The following is a 22587-nucleotide window of genomic DNA, read 5'->3' as shown; positions in this document are numbered from 1 at the left end:
GAACTACTTCACTACTGTACTTAAGTACTAAAAGGCGGTATCTGTACTTTACTAGAGTATTATTTTTTTCTCCCACTTCCACTTTTACTTCGGTACATATTTTCGCTGAGTTTAATACTTTTACTCTGATATTTTTTTCACGTGCTGCATCGTTACTCGTTACAATTATAATAATGTTACGAATCATTCCATTACAAACCACTGCCAGAACTGTAGATGGCAGGTTTGATGAAGCTGGCACATCATTGAGCGAAACAAGCGATTAAGAAGACTGCGTGTGCTGACTGAACTGCTGTGAAGAGAGAAATGAACACCGAGCCGAGCCAGATAATGACTCGTTCACGAGTCAAGAACCAGTTGCATCGGTTCTCGGATGACCAGTAACGTTTTTTCTGACAGTTCGATTCAATAAACCAGTTGAAGAAAACAGTTCACCGATTCTTTTGCACTCGATGCAATGGCGTCATTGTCGTTTACTGCACATGGGCTCATAACATTAACACAGAATCAGTTCAGAATCAATCACCAAAAGAATCAGTTCGGTTCAGACGCTCTGTGTGTCGGTCTGCTTCACGCTAAATCACACATGCGCAGTATCATCAGCTCCTCGGTTCACGAATCGAATGCGTCTGACAGAAACGGTTCTTGACTCGTGAACGAGTCATTATCTGGCTCGGCTCGGTGTTCATCTTCAGTTCTCTCTTCACATCAGTTCAGTGTACTGTTTGAGTAAATGAATTACTCCGGGATATTGGTTTGTTTTAACTCAGAGGGAGTGTCAGTCACATTAAACAAGTTAACAGCTTAATTCATCTGTGGATTAATGAGTATTGGAGACGCGAACCATTTAAAACGATTCAGATAGATTTGGTGGACTGTTTCAAAAAGATCCGGTTACATCGAATGATTCGTTCGCGAACTAGATATCACAAACTGCTTTGTTTTTAACTGTCTTACAACAGACACGGAAGCGAAGACAATGCTGAATAAAGTCGTAGTTCTTGCTATTTTTGCTATTATTCTAAATGACCCTCTGATGTCTTACAGGTTTGAAACAACATGAGGGTAAGTTATTAATGACATCATTTTGCAAAGTGGGCTAACTAACCCTAGTAACCGTTTTTTGTTACAGTCAAAGGAATTGTGATTGTCCTTTAGGTTAATCATTTGAAATAGTAAAAACAATATGTTCAAACTTTTGACTACTTTCTTTAATAACTACATAATACAATACTTCTACTTTTACTTTCAGTACTTGAGTAGTACATTTTTAAAATAGACTACTTGCAATACTTAAGTACAAAAAATGTTGAATACTTTAGTACTTCTACTTAAGTGTGGTGCTTAAAGAGCACTTCTACTTCTACTCAAGTCACTTTTTTGATAGAGCACTTGTACTTTTACTCAAGTATGGCTCTCTAGTACTTTATACATCTCTGTTGAAGGTAGACACAGTTTGCAAAAACTTTGGTCGGAAAGCGGCTGCAAAATAAGGAAACGCATCGAACATGTTTACCTATTCAGAAAATCATCATCCCGTGCAGATACAGCTATGTCCCATTTATAATTTAAGGTTAATGCATTATGATTTATGTGATGCGGAGTGAAGCACAGAATCCAGTCATGACAATGAATTTACAGCTAGCTAATTATTATTTTATTTATTAATGATAAATATAAGTTATTAAATAAATAATCAATTGTAAAATGTTCTTGTTTTTGATTAATGAAATTTGAATAAAAACATGCTTTCAAATAATTGTCGATAAGAGATTGATCGATTAAGGCTGATAAAGGTTAACTGATGTAATGTTGGGCTGCGTGCAGCTCATGCACAGAATACCTGCGAGCGGCTGTGAGTTACATTGACCGTACCATCATTCATTCACAGTGTACTAATTAAGCTTTTAATGTGATTTAAACTTTAAAAGTACATTATAATAGAAAGAACACAAAAGTCATTCAACATGAAAAGCAATAGAAATGTAGTCATTTCATCAGATAACTGCATAGGACAGATAGACTATTCATTCCTACAACTTGTTAATTTGTTTCTACTACTTATTAATTTGTGGCAATTGTCCATTTTTCGTTATTTTTGTTCCCTAAATAACCCATGATTTAACTGAAATAAGGGAACAAATTAATAAATCGAACAAATTATTAATTCATGAAATCTTTAATTTCCCTTCCCATGTTTACCACACACAGTAGCCTAAGAGATGCGATTAAAAGTGAAAGATAATAAAATAAACCTGCGAAATTAGAAGATTTAAGGAAAGAAACCGGTAAACCAGAACAAATTAAGCCACATTAATGAAGGCTATATCTCGAACGGCAGAGGCATGGTCATCTAACATTTTCCTAACCCTGTGTTTTTTTTCTCTCTCTCGGTCTCAGCTGTTTCGATCGCGTCGGAGCCTGGAGAACACGTATATTCAGGCGATTCAAACTTACATCGCAGTCTGTTCATTATCAAAATAAAATACAGTCAACTAAACATTTAAAATGTTACACTGGTCAGTTTAAATAGACCGTACACCGGTCCTCTCTGCTGTTCCAAGGATGTTTTTGCAGAGGATCATCTTTTCTGTGTATGTGCATATGTGTAAGTAGTTTATATTACAAATAATAGTTTAACATTCAGATACAGTACATTGCGAATATGGAAACATTTGGATTTGTGCCGAATGAGACAAGAGCAGTAATCTCCAAATAAATCTAGTCAAAGCCGCGCTCGCTCGTCCTCGTCTACACGCACGTGCTGTCATGACCTAATGCACTGTATGCTCGATTTTTTAAAACAAATAGGTTAGGCCTACCGGAACGCAAAAATTCTAAATCTGACATTTTCTAAAACAGATTCCAGCTGGATCAAATTAATGTGAGCAACAGTGTTTTGCTGCAGCAGCGCCGATGGATGCGGTTCACCTAATGCATAGCGCAGTCACACGCAAAAATCTCATACCGTTACAACCCTAGTTAGCTACCAAACATACAACCTTCATTGGTCGTGCTAATGTAAAACACACGTTTTTGGCAAAAAGTGGACAAAAGAGAAAGAAATGTATGTAACTGCCCAACAAACCCAATGTTTTTGCACTTAAAGAGGCCGTTCACATATCACGTCTTTTGCATGCTCAAGTTTGTTATTTCAAATGTAGACGTGTGGCAGCTGCGCTCATAATGGAAGCGACACGGTGCGAGGCATGTCCACGCCGCATCGAGATAAAAACATTTCATCTTTTCAGAATGCCGCAAGTGCACCGTGGGTCACGTGACAAGAACCAACCAATCAGCTTCATCCTTTCTCATAACAACACTGAAAGCTCAGCCAAGATAAAGGAACAGCTGATAGGGATATTTTTCGAATAAGTTTAGTAGCAGAGCTACTGTAAGTGTTTTTTAGTGCTGCAAATCCATTTATCCTTATTGAAACTTCCGTGTCTTCATGGAGAGCGCAGGTCATGGTTGTTTAGCAAGGGCTGAGAACTCCAGGGCCTGAGTGCCCGAACATGAGGCGCGACATGTGAACGGCCCCAAAGGCAGCTTAGTCGAGAGTGATTTTTTTTTTTATATATCGATGCATCTCTTGAGCTCTGTAACTTAAAAAAAAAAAAAGCAAGGGTCTTCAACCAGGGGTCTGCAAATAATCTTTGAACACAAGCATTTTATTGTAAAAAAAAAAAAAAAATGTCCATTTTAGGATATGCACCCTGAAACAAAAGCAAGAGCACTCTCAAGTGACACTGTAACAATGTAATATTATTGGCAAAAGAGATTTAGCAAAAGCTCCATTGCATTTTTCAGTCTGAGTTCCAGAGAACATCAAATGTTCCTATTTACAGCATTTTTTGCAGTAGTGAGAAATGCAACCAATCACAGACATGTTTGTTGATCTATTAAACGTAATGGCCAATCAGAAGTGTTTAAATTAGAAACCACTCATTGCTCAAAATAATATAGTTTTTGTTCAGTTATGAGTAAACACACGGCCTCAAATCCTCTCTCATTAACAGCCAATGAAATGATGTGAGTAAGAGGATCATCATGCAGTGATTTTAATGCAATGTTGTGAGATCGCCAACTGAGATGAGAAACAGCTTTTTAGTGACTGCAAAGTCTCGCACTTTCAAGACTAATAGCTGCAATCCGTTGAATTAAAGTATTGTTTTTGATGCTGCTAAAAGGACTGGCAGCCAATTTTGGATTTAAAATGTATAACAATTTCCCATATATAATAAACTGCTCCTCAGAGCGAGCAGACGAAACGCAAAAAAAATGCTTACATTGAGGTGGATGCTGCAGTTTGGGAACACAGTCATGTAAACTACTGAAGGATGAATAAATGTAAAAAAAAAAACAATGTTTCAATGTTTTTACTTTAAGATAGCACAACTCTTAATTCAACTTCTAATTTAAAGGCAAAACTGGATTGCTGTTCAACAGCTGCTTTAATAATATTTCTAAGAATCATTAGATTAGTAAAATAAATAAAATAAATAACACATCATGAAAGGCCATTAAGCACTCCTCTTTTCAGCAAAAGAAAAATAAGTTGGCTGAAAAACACATCTGTTAAAACATCACAAGATCTCGCCCAAACAGCACACGCACATCTTTCCTGGGGTGAAATATTCGGACTACATTTAAAATCTGTATATTTTCCGGTCAAAAGACAAAAACTGTGACTAAATAAAACATCTGTGAAAAATGTAACTTAAGACAGCCATTCATTTTATTAATATCTAAGAACAATGACAGTTAGCCAGAGATGAATCATATTGGAAATCTATAGAGCAGAATCACTGAGAATGAACCATGGACACTAAAAGCATCAGCTTCTGCTCTCAAACATCTCTTTTCATATATTTATTTATGCCCTGGTTTCACTTGCTCTGGGCAATTTTTATGAATGAAGCACAATTTACAACGAGTCTAATTTGCATAAAAATAGGCATGTTCATGCAGGAAAGACATCATTTAAATACAGAAGATGCACACACTAAACTGGAGTGCAGGTGTTTAGTGAATAAGGATTTGTTCTGATGTACCATGAGCAATAGTAGCACAACAGTTTCGTGCACAGCTTCATTAACAGTTAACAACCCATGATGCAAGAGAAATGGCTTCATTCAACAATGGCTTGTTCCCAGTATGCATGAATAAATATATGACCATCTAATGGTTCATCAGCTTCTCGTGTCTGTTTTAAGACTGAGAGAAGAGCAGCACACTAGAATCCACACGTTCTAACTTTCTATATTTCTCTTGCATTACTTGTTTATTTATTTTTTTTATTTCATGGGGGCCAAGGAGTGTAATATGCCCAACTGAACTGCCCTAATCTTCTTTCCCGCAATATTTCCATGCCGCAGTTATTGTTCTCATTCTCTGAATAATATCCTCCACTCCTTGGCTCTTTTTTTTTTTTTCTGTGGGTCCTATTCTTTTCTTCTCTTTCCCGTTCTCATATTCTCTATCTGGTACGCCACTTGCTCATATCCTGTCAGTGTATCAATCAAAGAGAGCTGTCCACTCAATTCACACCTGATTTATCAGTCTGCCTCATCCCAAACGCCATTATTAGACCCAAACCTTTTTAACGTGACAGTGACAGATCACAGGCCCGACCCAGGTAACCTGTTTCGCTCTGTCTAGCCCATCACTCGTTCAGTCAGCTTTAGCTGATCAGGCTCAACCTGAGAGAAATAAAACCCAATAACATGGCTCAAAATAAAGAATACAGCCAAAACTAATACGAACACGCTTACTAACGAGAGGGCTTTCATTTAACCTCTTTAACTCACTAGTAATACGGCAGGTCATTCATTCAAAACCTGCTAAAGTGCTTTCATTAGGGCTGAAATAAATGGTGATTTAATCTCCAAACACTACAATGCAAGTGCACATTAACGGTTTCACTAAAATATGTTTTAAGACAGCTACTAAAGATGCTGAATGAAAACATTGTGACATATTACGACTTTAGTCTCAATAAACTCCTAATTACTACTTCTTAATAGTTGTTAAATGTAAGTATGGGGTGGATCTCATAACGGTCATGCAGAATAAGTTTTATAAGTACTAATAAACAAGATAGTTAATATGCATGCTAAAAAAAAACGGTCCCACTTTATATTAGGTGGCCTTAACTACTATGTACTTACATAAAAAATAAGTACAATGTACTTATTGTGTTCATATTGTATTGTAAAACACTTTTGCTGCTATTGAGGTGGGATAGGGGTAAGGTTAGGGAGAGGGTTAGAGGTATGGGTAAGTTTAAGGGTGGGTTAAGGTGTTAACTATGGGTCAATAGTGTAATTATAAATGTAATTACAGAAATTAGATACAGTTGTAATTACATGTAGTAGTTTTATAAATATAAGTACAATGTAAAAACATGTATGTACACAATAAGTACATTGTACTAAATTATTAACTAAAATGTTAAGTACATAGTAGTTAAGGCCACTTAATATAAAGTGGGTCCAAAAAAACTTGTTAATAGTTAGAATTGGTCCCCTAAAGGAAGTGGTACATGAAATAAACTTTATATATACAGTACACTTTATGCATACATTATAGAGTTGCTGATTTAATGAATTAAACTAATTAATTAGCTATGATGGACAACAACTCACTGTGTAATGAAGCTTACATAACGCAGTTATATGCTCCTAATATGCTCCTAAAATCCCAATTAGATTTTTTGTCTCATACAAGTAATTTCACACGAGTGTTGTTTTTTTCGCAAATAGCACGAGAGCAAATTTTATATTGATTTTACACAACAATTCTGAGTATGGGTCACCATACTTGGCTGAATGTCACTTTCACTTCAGTTCACCAAATTGATTTCAGATTTTAGACACAATATTGTCAGTTCTTGCTCAGTTTTGCCAAGCAAATATTAAAGCCGCAGCAGAACTGTAGTGCATCTCTGACCAACACACATTTGCTGAACGAATCTGCGTTTTGAACGAATCGGGTGAATCAATGATTCAATGGGTCCTTTCACAAAGAGAGCCATTAACTGAATTACTGAATGAATCAAATGAATGAACGAACGAACAAACGACTCCTTCTTTAAGTCATTTACTGCCACCCACTGGTAGTTTTAGTTTCTTATTTAGAGTACAATGATTAATATCCGATTAATTAGTCGACACATTGAGCAATCAATTTGATTAAAAATTTCAATCAGTTGAAAGTCCTAATACATTACCAACAACCAAGAAAAATAAAGCCGGTGATATCTATCCAATGTGTAATTGATGAACACGCGACGAATGCAAGGATTTGTGTTTGAGTTTGGAAACTAAACACACGTCAGCCTGCGCAGTGCCATCATGTGCTGATTCTGTTAAATATTTCCCATTCTCTTGCTCCTTTCCCATCTGTTTTCAAACAGAGAATGGAATTACAGAACACCTCGTGCCAAACATGACCTCAGTAGTCAACAGTGAACAAGAAGAAACCTGAGAAACTAATAAATCTATTACGTTCAAACTCAACAGCTCGAGTTCAGAAAACAGCTTTCACACAAACTAAACAAACCAAACTCTGACATCATACAGACTCGCAGGCCAAAGACTGTTTCTTCAGCGCCAAAACATTTCTGCTATTAAGCAAATGCTTTCATCCGAGTCACCTTAAGTACCTTATTTAAGGCTGCACTGGTCATGGCTGATACTGAGTTATCAGTCCAGATGTTTAAACACTAATGTCTACTATTACTACCAAATTACTACCCATAGGGTAAGAGTTCCCATACAAAACACTGAATCTGCACCAAATTTAACCCTTCATTCAGTGTGGGCCTGATGCTATAAGCCCCATTTATCTGTGTCAGTCTAATTAAGAGATATATGAATAATTTCCTGACTTATTTAAATGATTCCAGCATCTCCAACAGCCGAACACAAGTAAACAAAAGGCTTTAGCCCGCATGCATTATGAAAGCCATCTTTACACTTCTAAAGCCTTCAACAAAACTCTCCTTCATTTACACACATTTGCAATGTTAATGAAACAGCCTACATTTAAAAACAGAAAGCCTACAGTTCTTATTCCTGTGTGCATGAGAGTTTACTTTAAATAAAAAAATGAAATAAACAGCCGATGGATAATTATATTTTAATTGCATTAATTCATCAACCTAAGTGCCCTGTTTTCTTCCGAGCTCCAAACAGGCACAAGGGCAGACAAATGTGGACTGACCCAAGGGTGCTTGTGCCAGCACTTAATTAATACAGACAAAAACAATAATAATCTACACTAATAACCCCTGTAATGAGTGTGAGTATCTATGTGCGCAGGACAAGCAGCTGTGCGAGTGAGTGGCTCTGCGAACAGAAGGTCTTTAATGGCAACCTGTCATACGCTAATTAGCCAAGCACATGTTAGCATTTGAGTCCAAACGAGGGGGAAGGGGGCGGAAAATCATCACTGCTGATGATGATGTGGCTGACGGGTGTAGTTTTTAATCAAATAAAAATGACATTTGGTTTGTAAAGAAAACAAATAACATTTTATGGGGAAATAAAGTCTGTACCAGTATTGTAAACATGTTTTTTTTTGTTTTTTTTTGTAGTTGATTATTGGAGAACATTCTTTGTATTTGTGTAATGTACAAGCAATTTCTGGGTTAACCCTTGTGCGTCAATTTGAAAACTTAACAACATCAGTCTTGATCATAACTAACAAAAATTAATTCATTTTCAGAATCTTAACCCTTTAAATGTCAAGTTTGTTTAATTTTACATAATGCTACACTGTTGTGTTTTTATGCTAAGACATATATTAAATGCTAAGATTTTTTCCCCTAGGACAGGTTACATGACAATTAATCATTTTGGTGAATTATTATTTTGGTGCAATGTTAGAATTGAAAGAAACTAAATAAATAAATAAGCAAGCAAGCTACTATTCACACAAACCACACTCTGATAACCATAAAAATACTCTAACACAATTATAATCACACTGGTAACACTTTAGTATAGGGAACAATTCTCACTATTAACTAGCTGCTTGATAGCATGCATATTATGACCATACTGACTGCTTATTAGTGCTTATAAAGCACATTTTCTTCATGACCATATTCTACATCCCTAATCCTGCTCAATACCTGAACTTTACAACTATCTTACTATCTGTTTATAAGCAGCTAATTAGGATTTTATTAATGCAAAAGTTGCAATTAATGGTCTGTTAATAGTGAAAATTGGACCTTAAAATAAAGTGTGACCATTTCAACTAAATTATCCTTTTTTAACAGAAGTAGAAAATGGAAAAAAAGTATTTGCTCCATAAAGGCAAAACCTTGTGCTGTCAGGTGGAAAAATTAATAATCATAGAAGGAAAGCCTATTAACAAAGAATGAATTAAGCTATAATTAATTGGCACTGGTATTAATTATTTTTGTCATTATTGTCCAGCTGAATGTAACTATTCTTTACCCGAAGTAAAATAAATATATTAAGGAAATGAGAGTGAAATATTAAAATATTGATAAAAATACACAATGTAAAAAAAGAAGTATGATGTATGTTTTAAAGTCAAAATTATAAAAAAAAAAGAAAAAGATTTACAAGGGTTAGACTAAATTGTGTAAATCCTATTCTATTTTTTTTTTTTTAAATCTCAGTTTTTGTCCTATTCTATTGTCCACCAGTGAATGTGACTGTCACATGACTAATAATGAGCACAAACAAGAGATATTTAGATCATATGATTGACTTGCATATATAATGACCTGATTCCCTGCTCAATACCATTTAAAACAGTAAAATCATGTTAGCTTACAGAAAAGCAAAAGTACGTACTTTGTAAGGTGAATGAAGTCATTCTTACATTCATTCCAATGCTAAGAGCCAATTATTTCCATAACTATTTACAGTCATCAGTGTGCTTGTCCTTACCTTCTATTGCGGCTGCGGGAGCGAGACCTGTGGGACCTGTGGCTCCGCCCCCTGTCTGTGCTTCGGCTCCGCCTCCTGTGACTGGACCCTCTGGAGGAGCTGCTGTTGGAGCGTTTTCTGTGCCTGCAACATCAGTGACAACAGTCCATTAAACACACACACTCACATATGTGGCCACAGTGTGTGTGTGGTCTATATACAGCATCTGTCTGACCAACACACAACATTCTCTGCTGCATACTCTCATATCTATATAGGTGTCCGAATATTTCAGAGCTCAGCTATAAACATTTTAATGCTTCTAATTGGCAAATTGTCAGATAGGTTTCATGATCATTGCAAAAGCAAAAGCTGAAATCATGGCAGAGCCCGTGTCTATGTTTGTATCCATCCTATTATTTATCATATATTATTTCTGTAGGTTTAATGAGAGTAAATTTAAGATGCGATTTAAGTGAAGAAATATTAAGGACCAGATTGAGGGGCACACTATTCTCTAAATTTAAATGTCTAGGACCCACGAAATGAATTTTATTAGCAAGAATTCACAGTTTGAAAATACAACTTCCAACAGATCTCCATGATTTAAAAATAAATAAATAAAGAGTTAAAAAAAAGAAAAAGAAAAATATGTGTTAATATTCTTAAATCATGATATATTTACTTGAGAAGCAAAGTGACTTAGGATAAGATGTGATTAACATAAAGTGAGCTTATGATAATAATAATAACACACACACACACAGTGTTGGGCAAGTTACTCTGAAAATGTAATCAAATTACTGATTACTCCTTTTAAAAGTAATCACTTCATTGTTTTGATTACATTACTAGTTAAATTACTTTTTTCCCCATGACATTTATGAAATCCCAGCATACACACTCCCAATAAATATTTGTTATTAAAGCATCATCATTCACAGAACACAGTAATTTTTAACAAAATCAAGCGGCTGCTGCATGTATGGTTTGCCATGGAAGAATGCAAGCAAAGAGCTCTGCATTTATGATCTCTAAAAGACATCTCAGCTCATCGCAATCTCACAAATATCTGTTGTAACACAATAAATATTTGCATAATGAATCTTTCAGAATGTCTAAAATTCATGTGCATGCAAATTTCAGTACTGCATTGCTCAACGCTGCAAAGATGTGTTATAGCCTAAATAGGAACTCTGCATATGCTTGCACCTGAAAATCGTTTATATTTTATATGAGTTCATGTTGCTTTTTTGCAATGGATGAATAACAATTTATTTGTTTTAGATATTTATGGTTTAGAAATTTTTATTCTGCAGGATTCCCATAAATAATTTTATTCTCCAACACACACAAGTGTGTACTCGATCGCAGCATGCATCTTCACCGGCGCCGCACTAGCTCTGTTGCATTGGGTCTCGTGGGAGCAGGTCTCTAATCCACTGGCAATTGACTTTACATTGCATGTGCTACATCCTTTTTACAATCTAGATTATAAATCACTGAACTCTGTAAGCAATGTAACACGGCAGTAATGTATAGAAACCTCGGCTTGTAACTATACTCTAATTACTATTTTGAAAATTGTAACGTGTTAAATTACTTAAAAAGTAATCAAATTACAGTAACACGTTACTGCCCAACACGGTATATAGTATATAAATAAAGTTACTTTTAAAAGTAATGCATTACAATACTATGCTACTCACCAAAACCTTAATGAATTATGTTACTTTGTTACTTTTTATGGAAAGTAATGCATTGCATTAATTTTGCATTACTTTCAAGTTTCTTTTTAAATATGAGTTGGGCCTGATTGTTTTTAATATAAGAAGTTCTATTTATAGCAAATGTAAAAGCCCTTTCACAACAAAAAGTGTAATGAATAAACCTCAGGCTGAAGGAAAAGTAAATTCACATCTGTACAGCAGAACACAGGAGAATAAGGTTCAAGACTTTTCAGCAATAAAAACAAAAACAATGAAGCACAATTGTTAGTTTCTCTATAGTCATTTTTGGTTATTAGTATAGTTGAACTGGATCATCAAAGCTCTGTAGCAAAGACATTAGTTAATTAAATGGGATTAGATACATTTGTGTTATTTAACATATTTAATTATTGCAGGTTTGTGTCATCCGAGTTTGCATTTCACAGTTTTAATTCAATTACCAAACACAAAATCTTTTTTTTTTGTTTTTGCGAGTGGGATGAATTAATACACATTTACATTTAGTCTTAAACTACATCATGTTCACACAGTGCAAACAGCACCTCTGTATTTCCAATTTCTCCCAGTATGTGGATGGAAGACTTGTCAGTGAATAAATGGGAAAACAAAGTAATGTCTCGGCTATGTATGATAAACCTCGTTCCCTGAAGGTGGGAACGGAGATGTCACGTAAGTGACAGACGAAATTGGGATATCGCTTCAATAGACCAATCTATTTCGAGTGTAAACTAAACGAGCCAATGCACATTGGTATGCAGTTATTGCATCCAGCTGTCACTGATCACAGCGAGAGTATAATAAGGCAGTAGGTGTTCACTGAGGAGCTGAGTCGGTGACCCGGTGCTCAGCGGTGGTACAGCAACCGTGGTGACGGGACATGATGTCTCCGTTCCCTCCATCAAGGAACGAGGGTTACCTACGTAACCGAGACATTCCCTTTCAGTTGGTCACTCTCAACGTCACATCAGTCACCAATGAAATTGGGATCCCTACCAAAGCATCATGGGTGCTGCCCCTTCCAGTGCCCTGTGCGAGCCGCCTGCGCCTCTATAAGGTGTAGGCCTGGACTCGGAACAAGTAGTTCCCCTCACCATTGTCAAAGCACTACCTCACTCGGTGAGACTGGATAATACTGGGAAAATTTACCCGTTCCGCTTGGAACAGGGATGCTGCGGAAGCCCCATCCTTCCTGAAGAAGTTTTCAGGAGCAAATACACATATAGCATCTGTTTAGGTGTATATGGAGAAATCAGAGGTGATTAAAACCCTCTTGGGAAGGCAGAAGTCTGCTGGGGAATCACGGGTACCGCCCTCAATATGGAACCCAGCCTTCCATGGTTCCCACGGATTCATCATGAAGGCCGGGCACCAGACATTCCGCATCCAGCTGCCTAGGGTGATGGAGGATCTCAACAGGGTCTACAGTACGGACACTCTGGAGCAGTTTAAGCAAGCCAACACTAACCGGGGCCTCTCAGTGCCACTACACATATGAGGTGAGAACACAGGAAGATATCAGAGCTACATGAAGGCTGTAGAACCTAGCGAATGTGTTAGGGGTCGCCCAGCCCGCAGCTCAACAAATATCCATTAGCAAGGCGCCACGAACCTAGGAGGATGCAACACTTCTAGCTGAGTGAGCTTGCAACCTGAACAAGCAGGGCACAACTTGAGCCCGATAAGCCAGGGTTATGGCATCCACAATCCAGTGGGCCATCCTCTGCTTAGAGACAGCATTCCCCTTCTGCCTCAATCTCAATGCTCAAATGTGACAGAGCAAAGCCAGGGGTGGGTCTGCCTCCTCCAGGGGCACCGCTTGCAGGTTCACCACTTGGTCTTTTAAAGGTTGTAGTGGGAACCTAGCTGGGCCGGGACCTCAGGATTACATCAGCCGGCCCAAACTCTAGGCATAAATTATGTTCTGAAAATGCATGCAGGTTCCCTACCCTCTTGATGGAAGCCAGTGCAAGCAAGAGCATGAGTTTTCAATGAAAGAAACTTTAGCTCAACTGAATCCAAAGGCTCAAATGGGCCCAGCTGTAGTGATTTAAGCACTAGAGTCAGATCCCAAGATGTTATAGATGGGGGCCGGGAAGGATTTAACCTCCTGGCCCTTCTAAGGAACCTGATGATGAGGTCATGATTACCTAAAGACTTCTCATTCACAGGGTCATGGTATGCAGCAACAGCGGCAACCTGAACTTTGAGGGTGGAGGGAGACCACCTTCGTTCCAGCCCCTGCTGCAGAAAGGAAAGCACAACTGCAATCGGGCATCTTCAGGGGTCCTCTCAGCGAGAAGAACACCACTCAACAAACAGGATCCACTTCAAGGCATAACCGTGTCTCGTAGACGGTGCTCTTGCCGAAGTGATGGTGTTCACTACCTCCTGGGGTAGGTCACCTAGAACTTCCGCATCCCATTCAGGGACCAGACATGGAGTTTTCAAAGGTCTGGAAACGGGTGCCAAATGGTGCCCCGTCTCTGAGTCAGTAGATCCTTCTTCAGAGGAATCAGCCAAGGAGGGGCTGGCATGAGGTGCACTAGTTTGCGAAATCAGGTCAGAGTGGGCCAATACAGCAACACTAGCAAGACTTGCTCCTCTTCCTCCCGGACTTTTGTCTGTGCTAGAAGGCTCACTGTGGGAAACAAATATTTGCTTACACCCTGCGGCCAGCTGTGTGCCAGTGCATCCGTGCCGAGTGTTCCCTTGGTCAGGGAGTGGAACAGCTGGCAGTGAGAGGTCTCTGGAGAAGCAAACAGATCTACCTGAGCGGCTCCGAACTGTCCAAATTAGCTGGATTGTCAGGGGATGGAGTCACCATTCTCCTGGGAGCATTGCTCGAGACAGCTCGTCAGCTGTATGGTTGAGCAGGCACAGAATGTGAACAGCGCTAAGTGACCTCAGAACCTTCTGACTCCAATGGAGGAGGTAGTGGGGGAGTTGCAACATGTGAAGGGAGCGCAGACCTGCGCTTTGGCCAGCGGACGAGTGGAGGCAGCATCTGCCCGCTGGTGCAGGATGTGTAGGATCGCCTCAGTCTGCTTCTGGGCAGCCTAGAACTGCTGGGCAAAGCCCTCGACTGCGTCGCCAAAGAAGCCGGTCTGGGACACAGGGGCATTGAGAAACTAGACCTTGTCTGTGTCCCTCATGTCTGCCAGACACAGCCAGAGATGGTGCTCCTGGACCACTAGGGTGGACATTGCACGACCCAGCGAACTTCGTTGCTCGGAGTGCGAGGTCAGTGGCGGTTCGGAGTTCTTTCAGAACCGCTGGATCGTGACTACCTTCGTGCAAGTCTTTCAGTGCCTGAGCCTGGTGCACCTGGTCCCCGCTGGTCTCCAAACCAGGAGGAGGAAAACTTAGGACACCGTTGAATTGCCACCACATGCTCCACCGGTAGGATCACCAAATACCCCTTTGCTGCACTGCCATCGAGGGTGGTGAGGGTTTCTGGCAGTAAAAGGTGCCTTCCAAGATTTAGTGAGCTCATTATGCACTTCCGGGAAGAAAGGCACACCCTGGATGGCTCGGGACACGGTGGAGGATTCCACTCGAGCCCTACCATCTCTGAGGCCCGGGAAAGCATAGCTGGCATCTCTGGATCCAACTTTTTTTTTTTTAAGTAACTCAAATTAAAAAGTAATGCATAACTTTACTAGTTACTTAAAGAGCCACACAGATGGGAAATCAAAAATTACCTGTATTACAGTGTATGATGTAGCTGTCCATCAGTGTAAACAATGTGCAAAGTAATTAAACCAAAAAGTACACGATTTATAAAGTTATTGGCTTCTAAAGTAAGGAGTCGACTCAGAATTGCTGAAACGAGTCATTATAGATTTCAAATCTTTTGCCCATCTCTATGTACGCCACTAGGAACACTTTGCATAATTATCTCCGCCTACCGTCTTGAGAGAAACTGACTTCTGACCTACCCACCCCCCCCCCACACCCCCACACACAGACGCTCTGGTTGGTGTGAGAGCATCATGTCGAGGAGACAGTGTGTTTTTAATTGTAAAGGCGAGTTTGTTTTATTTTCACTGCCAAAGAATGAAGATCAGAAGAACCAATGGCTACAATTCATTTTTACCACAATACCAGAGCAGTACAACAAATCCCTTTTGTTGTGTTCACAACATTTCACTGATGACTGCTTTTCTAATCTCGGTGAGTACAAGGTGGGATTTTCAAAGCGTTTGGACATAAAAGAGGGTTCATTACCAACTTTATTTAGACCAACGAGCATCTCCGAATCACAACACGAAGTATGATTATGAAGTTATGTGTCTGTTTTCTCCCAAGCGTCTTATCAGTATGTGTGCTGTCTGCAGCCTTTCTCTGCGCTGATCTTCATTTACAAACACGTCATTAAAATGAAGTGTAACTCCGTGAATACTCAAAGAAGAGACATGAGAGAGAGGTGGGGTTTAAGGAAACTGAATCTTTTGAACAGCTTCGCGCGAACCGTTTGGGGATCTCTGAGAATTGAGGTAATTTTAAAATGATATTTTGACAAAATGACAATGATTTTTAACCTTGGATGGATTTAAACATATTGTACAGGACTCATAAACAGTGATAGGAAGCTTAGAATTTTCATCTTACTGGCTCTTTAAAAAAAGTAATCTGATTATTACTTGTATTACTTGTAATGCATTACCCCCAACACTGTGTGTGTGTATACACACACACACACACACACACACACACATATATATATATATATATATACACACACACACACACACACACACACATATATATATATATATATATATATATATATATATATATACATATACATATATAACTCCCAAAAATTTACTTAATTCAAAGGGAAAAGTTTTCACACCCCATTTACAGATGTTTGTTCTTGTTTTAAACATGAACTTGCTTCATTTTGTTCAATTTTTCAGAAGACTATCTTGTTAGACTAAACTATCTGTTTTTGCATCTCAAACAAATGCATTTAAGGAAGTTTAGATATTTATATTGGAAAACATGACATTTTTCTATGTGCATGCAACATTTAATGCCATGACTTTATGAATTTAACATTGTCTGCTCTGATTTAAGACCTTTTTAAAGACGTTAAATTGTTTAAGGGCGAAATAAGGCTTTTTAAGACATGCAGAAACCCTAAAATAAAAAAAAACGAGAAATATGTTACATTAAAGAAAATCCACACAGCTTTAAAGGGAAAGTTCACCCAAAAATCTAAATTCTGTCTTCACTTACTCCCCTCAAGTTGTCCTAAACCTGTGTGAGTTTCTTTCTTCTGCTAAAGCCACAAAAAAGGATGTTGGTGACCAGAAACCTAAACTCAGGGTCAGTAAATGAGATTTTTAGATTAGATTTTTGGGTGAACTGTCCCTTTAAGCACCCTGATTACCCCTGAGCAGCATGCAGATGCAGACAAACAGGCAGAAGTGCAGCAGTCTGAATACTCCGTGCTTAGAAAGGTTGATATCATGAATATAGACCCATCTGACCGCATTATTTTAACTAATCAGCTCTATTTCTCTCTCCTTTTTCTCTCCAACGAGCTGCTGTCAACTTCCCTACTCTCTACTCCAGCTGATAGATCAAGACTTCTTAGAGCCACTTTCAAAAGCTAAATCAAAAGCGTAAGCCCAGTCCCAACGTCATGAATAAATCAAATATTTATAAAAACCATAATTAAATTTATTATGCATTTCTGCATCTGATGGCACCCGACTGAATACCTCTAATGCTTTGGTGCCAGTGGCTCTCTCCATCACGGCGTCAGCAACTGAGGAGAAAGTTAATGTTTGTGCTGCTTTAGAGCATCTGCACATGGCTCTTAAAGACTGTTCTGACAGCATGTGGGTCAATGACATGATGCTTGTTTTTGTCTGTTCTAGCTAGAGAGAGAGACACACACACACACACACACATTACATATGCAAAATCATACATGCAATACACATATTTTATGATTAGCATGTTTTTAATTTTTTAATTAGAATTCATGGCAAGAAAGTCTTAAAATAAGTGTACAATACCAAAGCACTTGCAAATTATTTGCAAACTAGTTAACTCATAATTTAAAGATGTTGCTAATGCATTAATTTGCTATGTACAAATAGTGAGTTTAATAGTAATTGTTATATTTGATCACAAATAAAGAGTTAGATAATGTTTTCTATATTCTTAACATCTTGTTAACCACGTCTAACTGATGTATTTTCACCAGTAGTAAAAAAAGTTGTAGAATAAATGCATATCATTTTATTCTACACAAAAACATTACTTATATATTATTATAAATTTGCTTATATACTATTATACATCACTTCATGCACAGTGACAATAAATAATCTATAATAATACATCTATAATAATTTGTAAATTACATTGAGAATTAATGAAGAACTTACTACTTGTACATATCACATTAATTTATTAACGATGTAAAACCTACAATTTATAAACTATGAATAAACTACAAACGAATTGTTTGAAACAAATGATTTATAAGAGGTTTGTTGCTGCATAATTATTATAAAGTCTTATTAAAAACTTAAGTAGTTTGGCATAATCTTCTTAGTAATTATTAGGGAAAAATATAAACAAAACTATTCAACTAATTGTTAATAATATCTGAAAAACTTTTGTCTACCAAATCAAAGTCATGCGTAACATGCAGGTTTATGAAGAAAATGAACACATAAAACATGAAATTATATAACATATATATTTTTTATGATTAATAAAGATTATTTCAGGTTGAGAAAAGTCATGTGGTGACAATCCTGCAAAAATTTACTGATATTTATTAATGAATAATTCCTGATGTTTGGAAAATAATGTACATCAAATTTGAAAAATGGTGATTAAGAGATGTGCAATCACACAGACTCAAGGCGTAAGAAAAAAAATGAATTTTGCATAACGGCGTACACCTCCATATGACTCTTTCAAAGTCCTCCAGTGACCTTTTTCTAGAAAATGCTCACAAGGTGTTTTAAAAAATATGAAATACACCCACATACTGTACTATTCAGTGTACTTACTGTATCAGAATAACACATTTCTCTGCTAAATCCTGTGTTTTATATTCAATCACAAAAGTGAAAGTCTCGATATAAGATTTTTAGTTTAGCTCAACACTGCTCCACCTGCTAACCCAGGATCACAAACAGCAATAATGAGGGCATAAAACACCTGCAGAGTTACACAGATAAGACCACTTAACAACAACTAACAGATTTACAGATGGATGACGTGTGGAGACGGTGAACAACGGCTGATCAACAGCAGTCTATCTGGCTGCTTGACCTCCACAGACATCCATCTCTCTGTGAGAGCAACTATTTCCCATCACATATAAGAGCAACTGAGCAAGCGTCATGAATAATTGAAGTCAGGCAGACAGTGCTAAGTGACTGCATAAAGAAACGTCTGGCTTCGACAAACTGCACAAGTCTGTTTGGGGAATGAATGTAAGAGTGGAGAATGTTTGGCATCCAGCGGTCCAGCTGTGGTCAAAATGACACCATCACTAAACTCGTGAACTTGGTGATGTAATGTCATGTTGTTTCCCCTGTTTTTGACCTCACGTGTACAGCTTTTTTCCAAATTCACAGTTTCTTTAAGGCAAACTTGAGTCCAAAAAGTGAACGCACTGTGAACAAACAATTATTAACTAACATTAACAAAGATTAATGAAGAGTGTAATAAATTCAGTGTTCATTGTTTAAGGTCACAACATGTCGATATGTTCTCTCAATGTAAATATCTTGCATTAGCAACGCTTCCAAGTTTGGAAATACAACTTTCAACAGACCTCTATTACTTTTTAATTCATTCCCCCGTAAAGTCTTAATTTATGAAAAACTGATTTAAAAAGTGATTTTATGATTAAAACAAGCACATTTCTAGTAGTGAGGTCAGAAGAATTGATTGAATTCAGATGAAAACACACACACACACACACATATATATATGTATATATATATATATATTTTTTTTTTTAGCATAAACTCACTTCGATTTGTTCCAGTTTCAACAAGACAACATATGTTCAGATTGCATTACAAAAGAATGTGTCTTGATTTAAGGATGTTTAGATATTTGTCGTGGAAAACAAGACAAAAATACTGAAGAAGTTATCATTTTTTTGCAGTGCATGCAACACAAGTCTTCCAGCCCTGATTCAAGACTTACTGAGCTCTTAACTTGTGAAAATGTGAATTAAGACTTTTCTAAAGACATGCACAAACTCTTTCTGAAGCAAAGAGGTCTTGATAAACAGGTCCTGATAATGAGGGCTTGCGACTGTGCAGATTCTCATGTAGACATCAGCAAATCAGACATCCATTTCAATGCCACTGACTTTTTTTTTTTGGTAACCAAGAAGTGTATTCCTTCTGGGCTCAATGTACCAGCCGAGCACCTGCCTTTGACTCTGGGATGCAAACTGAATAACTGCTTTAAAGTGTGTATGTGACAGGTGCTTGGCAGGGAGGGTGAGAAATAAGAGGGCTTGTGATGTCAGTCAAACAAGAAAATTGTTTCCGAGGAAGAGCACGTTATTACATTTTGATGAAAGATTACAGGGGCAAACTTTTTTATCTCATTGTTGAGTGTGTACCTGCTGTCTGCGGCTCTGTTTCGGTCTCTGGAGCGCGTGCGTCTGCGGGAGGGTTTGCTGCGGCTGTGAGAGGAGCTGGACGATGAAGAACGGCCTCTCGCTCTCCTCTTCCTCCTGCTTCGACTGTTGTCCTCGCTGTCTGATGAGTGACGGCCCATGTTCACTCCGGCCCCTGGGTCACACCGAAACATGCACAGGAAAAAAGCATTGATTTGGTTATGCTACTCACACATGCTGATTCAGTAGCCTAATAGGGATACATATTACATCTTTATTAAGCTGTGGACACCCAACTCGGAATGAAAATGAAAGCACCCGTTTAATTTAACATGAAATTCTTTGAGTTCTCTCATTTGGGATCTGCTACACAGTAACACAACAGGAAAGGAAAGCGGCAGAACGTAAAACTCATGTCACATATTTTCAGGCGAATAATAACCTAATAATTATTAATAATAAGGCTGTGCTAAATACTAAACACAAACCTTAAAACCACGCGAAACTATCATCCTGACAGCTAATATAAGATCACCTCCAATGTTTACATATAAAGTGCCTTAATTCATAAAGGAAAAGAACATAAACGGGAGAGCGTGGGAATGTAAATATGAAATTTGCTACATATAAAGTCTGTGAAACATTTCAACACCGAATGTTGTTAGTCTAAACAGCACGATTTCCTCAATATTCCCAAGCGCTTCCTCTAACACACGTTATTTAAGAAATATACAACACGTCCGCTAACTTATTTTGAGGTTTATATGTAAAACGCTTGATATTTGTATCTGTTATTCACACTCTTACCTAGATAACGATACACACTGCTATTGTGTCACAACTGTAACTCACAGAACAGCGCCATGAGCCGCTGAACAGACGGAAGTAACCGAGCTCGAGCTCATCGATGCGAGCCCAGCAGGCCTGACCAATCAAACACGAGCATCGGTCGCTTTCACCTTCTTCTCGTGATCGCGCAAGATAAGCCTCAAATACACTTATTTGTGTTCATGCATCTCTCAGAGACAAGATCTCTTTTGATTGTTGACTTTGATTGTGTTTTTGTTTTAAGTGTTGAGGCATGCTGAGAAATCGCAGGCGCATGAGTGTAATAGTTTTAAAGGAAAAAAGATCATATTTCATTTTTTTATCGGAATGCAGCCTATTATGGAAAATATCTTGGAAAAATTAAAAATAAAGAAAATGTCATTGTGCTGTCTATGAGATGGGTTACACAGAGAGACAAATTAGGGGGAAATTAAAATGTGATGGTAATAGCAAACGATGGGTCTCAAATGTTGAAGGTAAAACGTCGACTACTTATACAAAATGTTTTTCTAAAAGTCAAACTGAAGTCTTAATAATCCCGTGGCATTTTTTTGTGGAAGGAAAAAAAAACACGAAATGCTCACATCAAAGTAAACATTCAAAGATATGCATAATCTTCTAAATATTGTGATAGTTTTATTCCATTTACGAGCCTACTACAGATTAAGCTACATGAATGTACAATTGCCTTAAAACTGCGCCCTTGATATATGTGTACAAACACCCTCTTTGATGTTTTGAATATTTAAGAAAAATCTAATAATCTTTTTGTGAGATTACTATTACTAGCCTCTCTTCGTGTATGAGAAGAGTGAAATGCTTAGCTCTTAGAAGATTTTTTTAATGCAGCGTTTCGAATAATAAATGCTTGTATGCATGAAGAATGTGTTTACATAAATATAAGAGAAATATTTCATTGTGATGTAATTATTAACGGTGAGATGATGAGAAGGTGTGTAGTAATTTACCAACAGAAGACGTCTTTCTGTATGTCATTTACCGCCGAACTAATATTCTTGCTGTGGTGTAGTACTTGGTTCTGTTCATATTTATTATTTGATTTTTTATTTTTTTTTTTTATCGCTCTTGATGCACAAATGCACTTATTTAGTGGGACGGTTAATTAACCATATTATGCAAATATGCAATATGTATAATTTTTTTTTATTTTATTTTTTTGCAAAGTTTGTGTAATTATATAGCAATAAAACGGCACAGAATCTCAATATATATATTGCAAGTCATTAGGCAGCTGTTGCTAATAATAGAAACAGTTGTCCTCTGAGTGCTGAAATTTCTGCCGATGAGGTCAGAAGAATCGATTTAATTCCAAACAGGATTTATAAAATAGTTAATATTTTTTTTCCATGCTGTCGGACAATATGAATGAAAATAAGAACCGTATAAGTGAAATAGCACGTTCAGCCTATTTTCTTAACGCCTTACTACTACGAAGCTATTTTTTACGGCTGTTATAATATAGGCTACATACACCAAG

General features: G+C 37.5%; 1 protein-coding gene across 1 annotated transcript; it reads right to left on the bottom strand.

The window, feature by feature from the left end:
• Positions 1 to 9911: 9911 nt before the first annotated feature.
• On the bottom strand, positions 9912 to 21206 carry LOC113115593 (serine/Arginine-related protein 53-like). Its single transcript, XM_026283164.1, has 3 exons — positions 21069 to 21206; positions 20265 to 20436; positions 9912 to 10055 (listed from the first exon to the last, which is right to left on the bottom strand). The coding sequence occupies exons 2-3, from the start codon at positions 20420 to 20422 to the stop codon at positions 9929 to 9931; spliced, it is 285 nt and encodes a 94-aa protein (XP_026138949.1). The 5' UTR covers positions 20423 to 20436; positions 21069 to 21206; the 3' UTR covers positions 9912 to 9928.
• Between the last annotated feature and the right edge of the window lie 1381 nt (positions 21207 to 22587).

Source organism: Carassius auratus, chromosome 15 (genome assembly GCF_003368295.1).
Source record: "Carassius auratus strain Wakin chromosome 15, ASM336829v1, whole genome shotgun sequence".
NCBI lineage: Eukaryota > Metazoa > Chordata > Actinopteri > Cypriniformes > Cyprinidae > Carassius > Carassius auratus.
The sequence above is the reverse complement of the archived record's forward strand: the minus strand, read 5'-3'. Positions and strand labels throughout refer to the sequence as shown.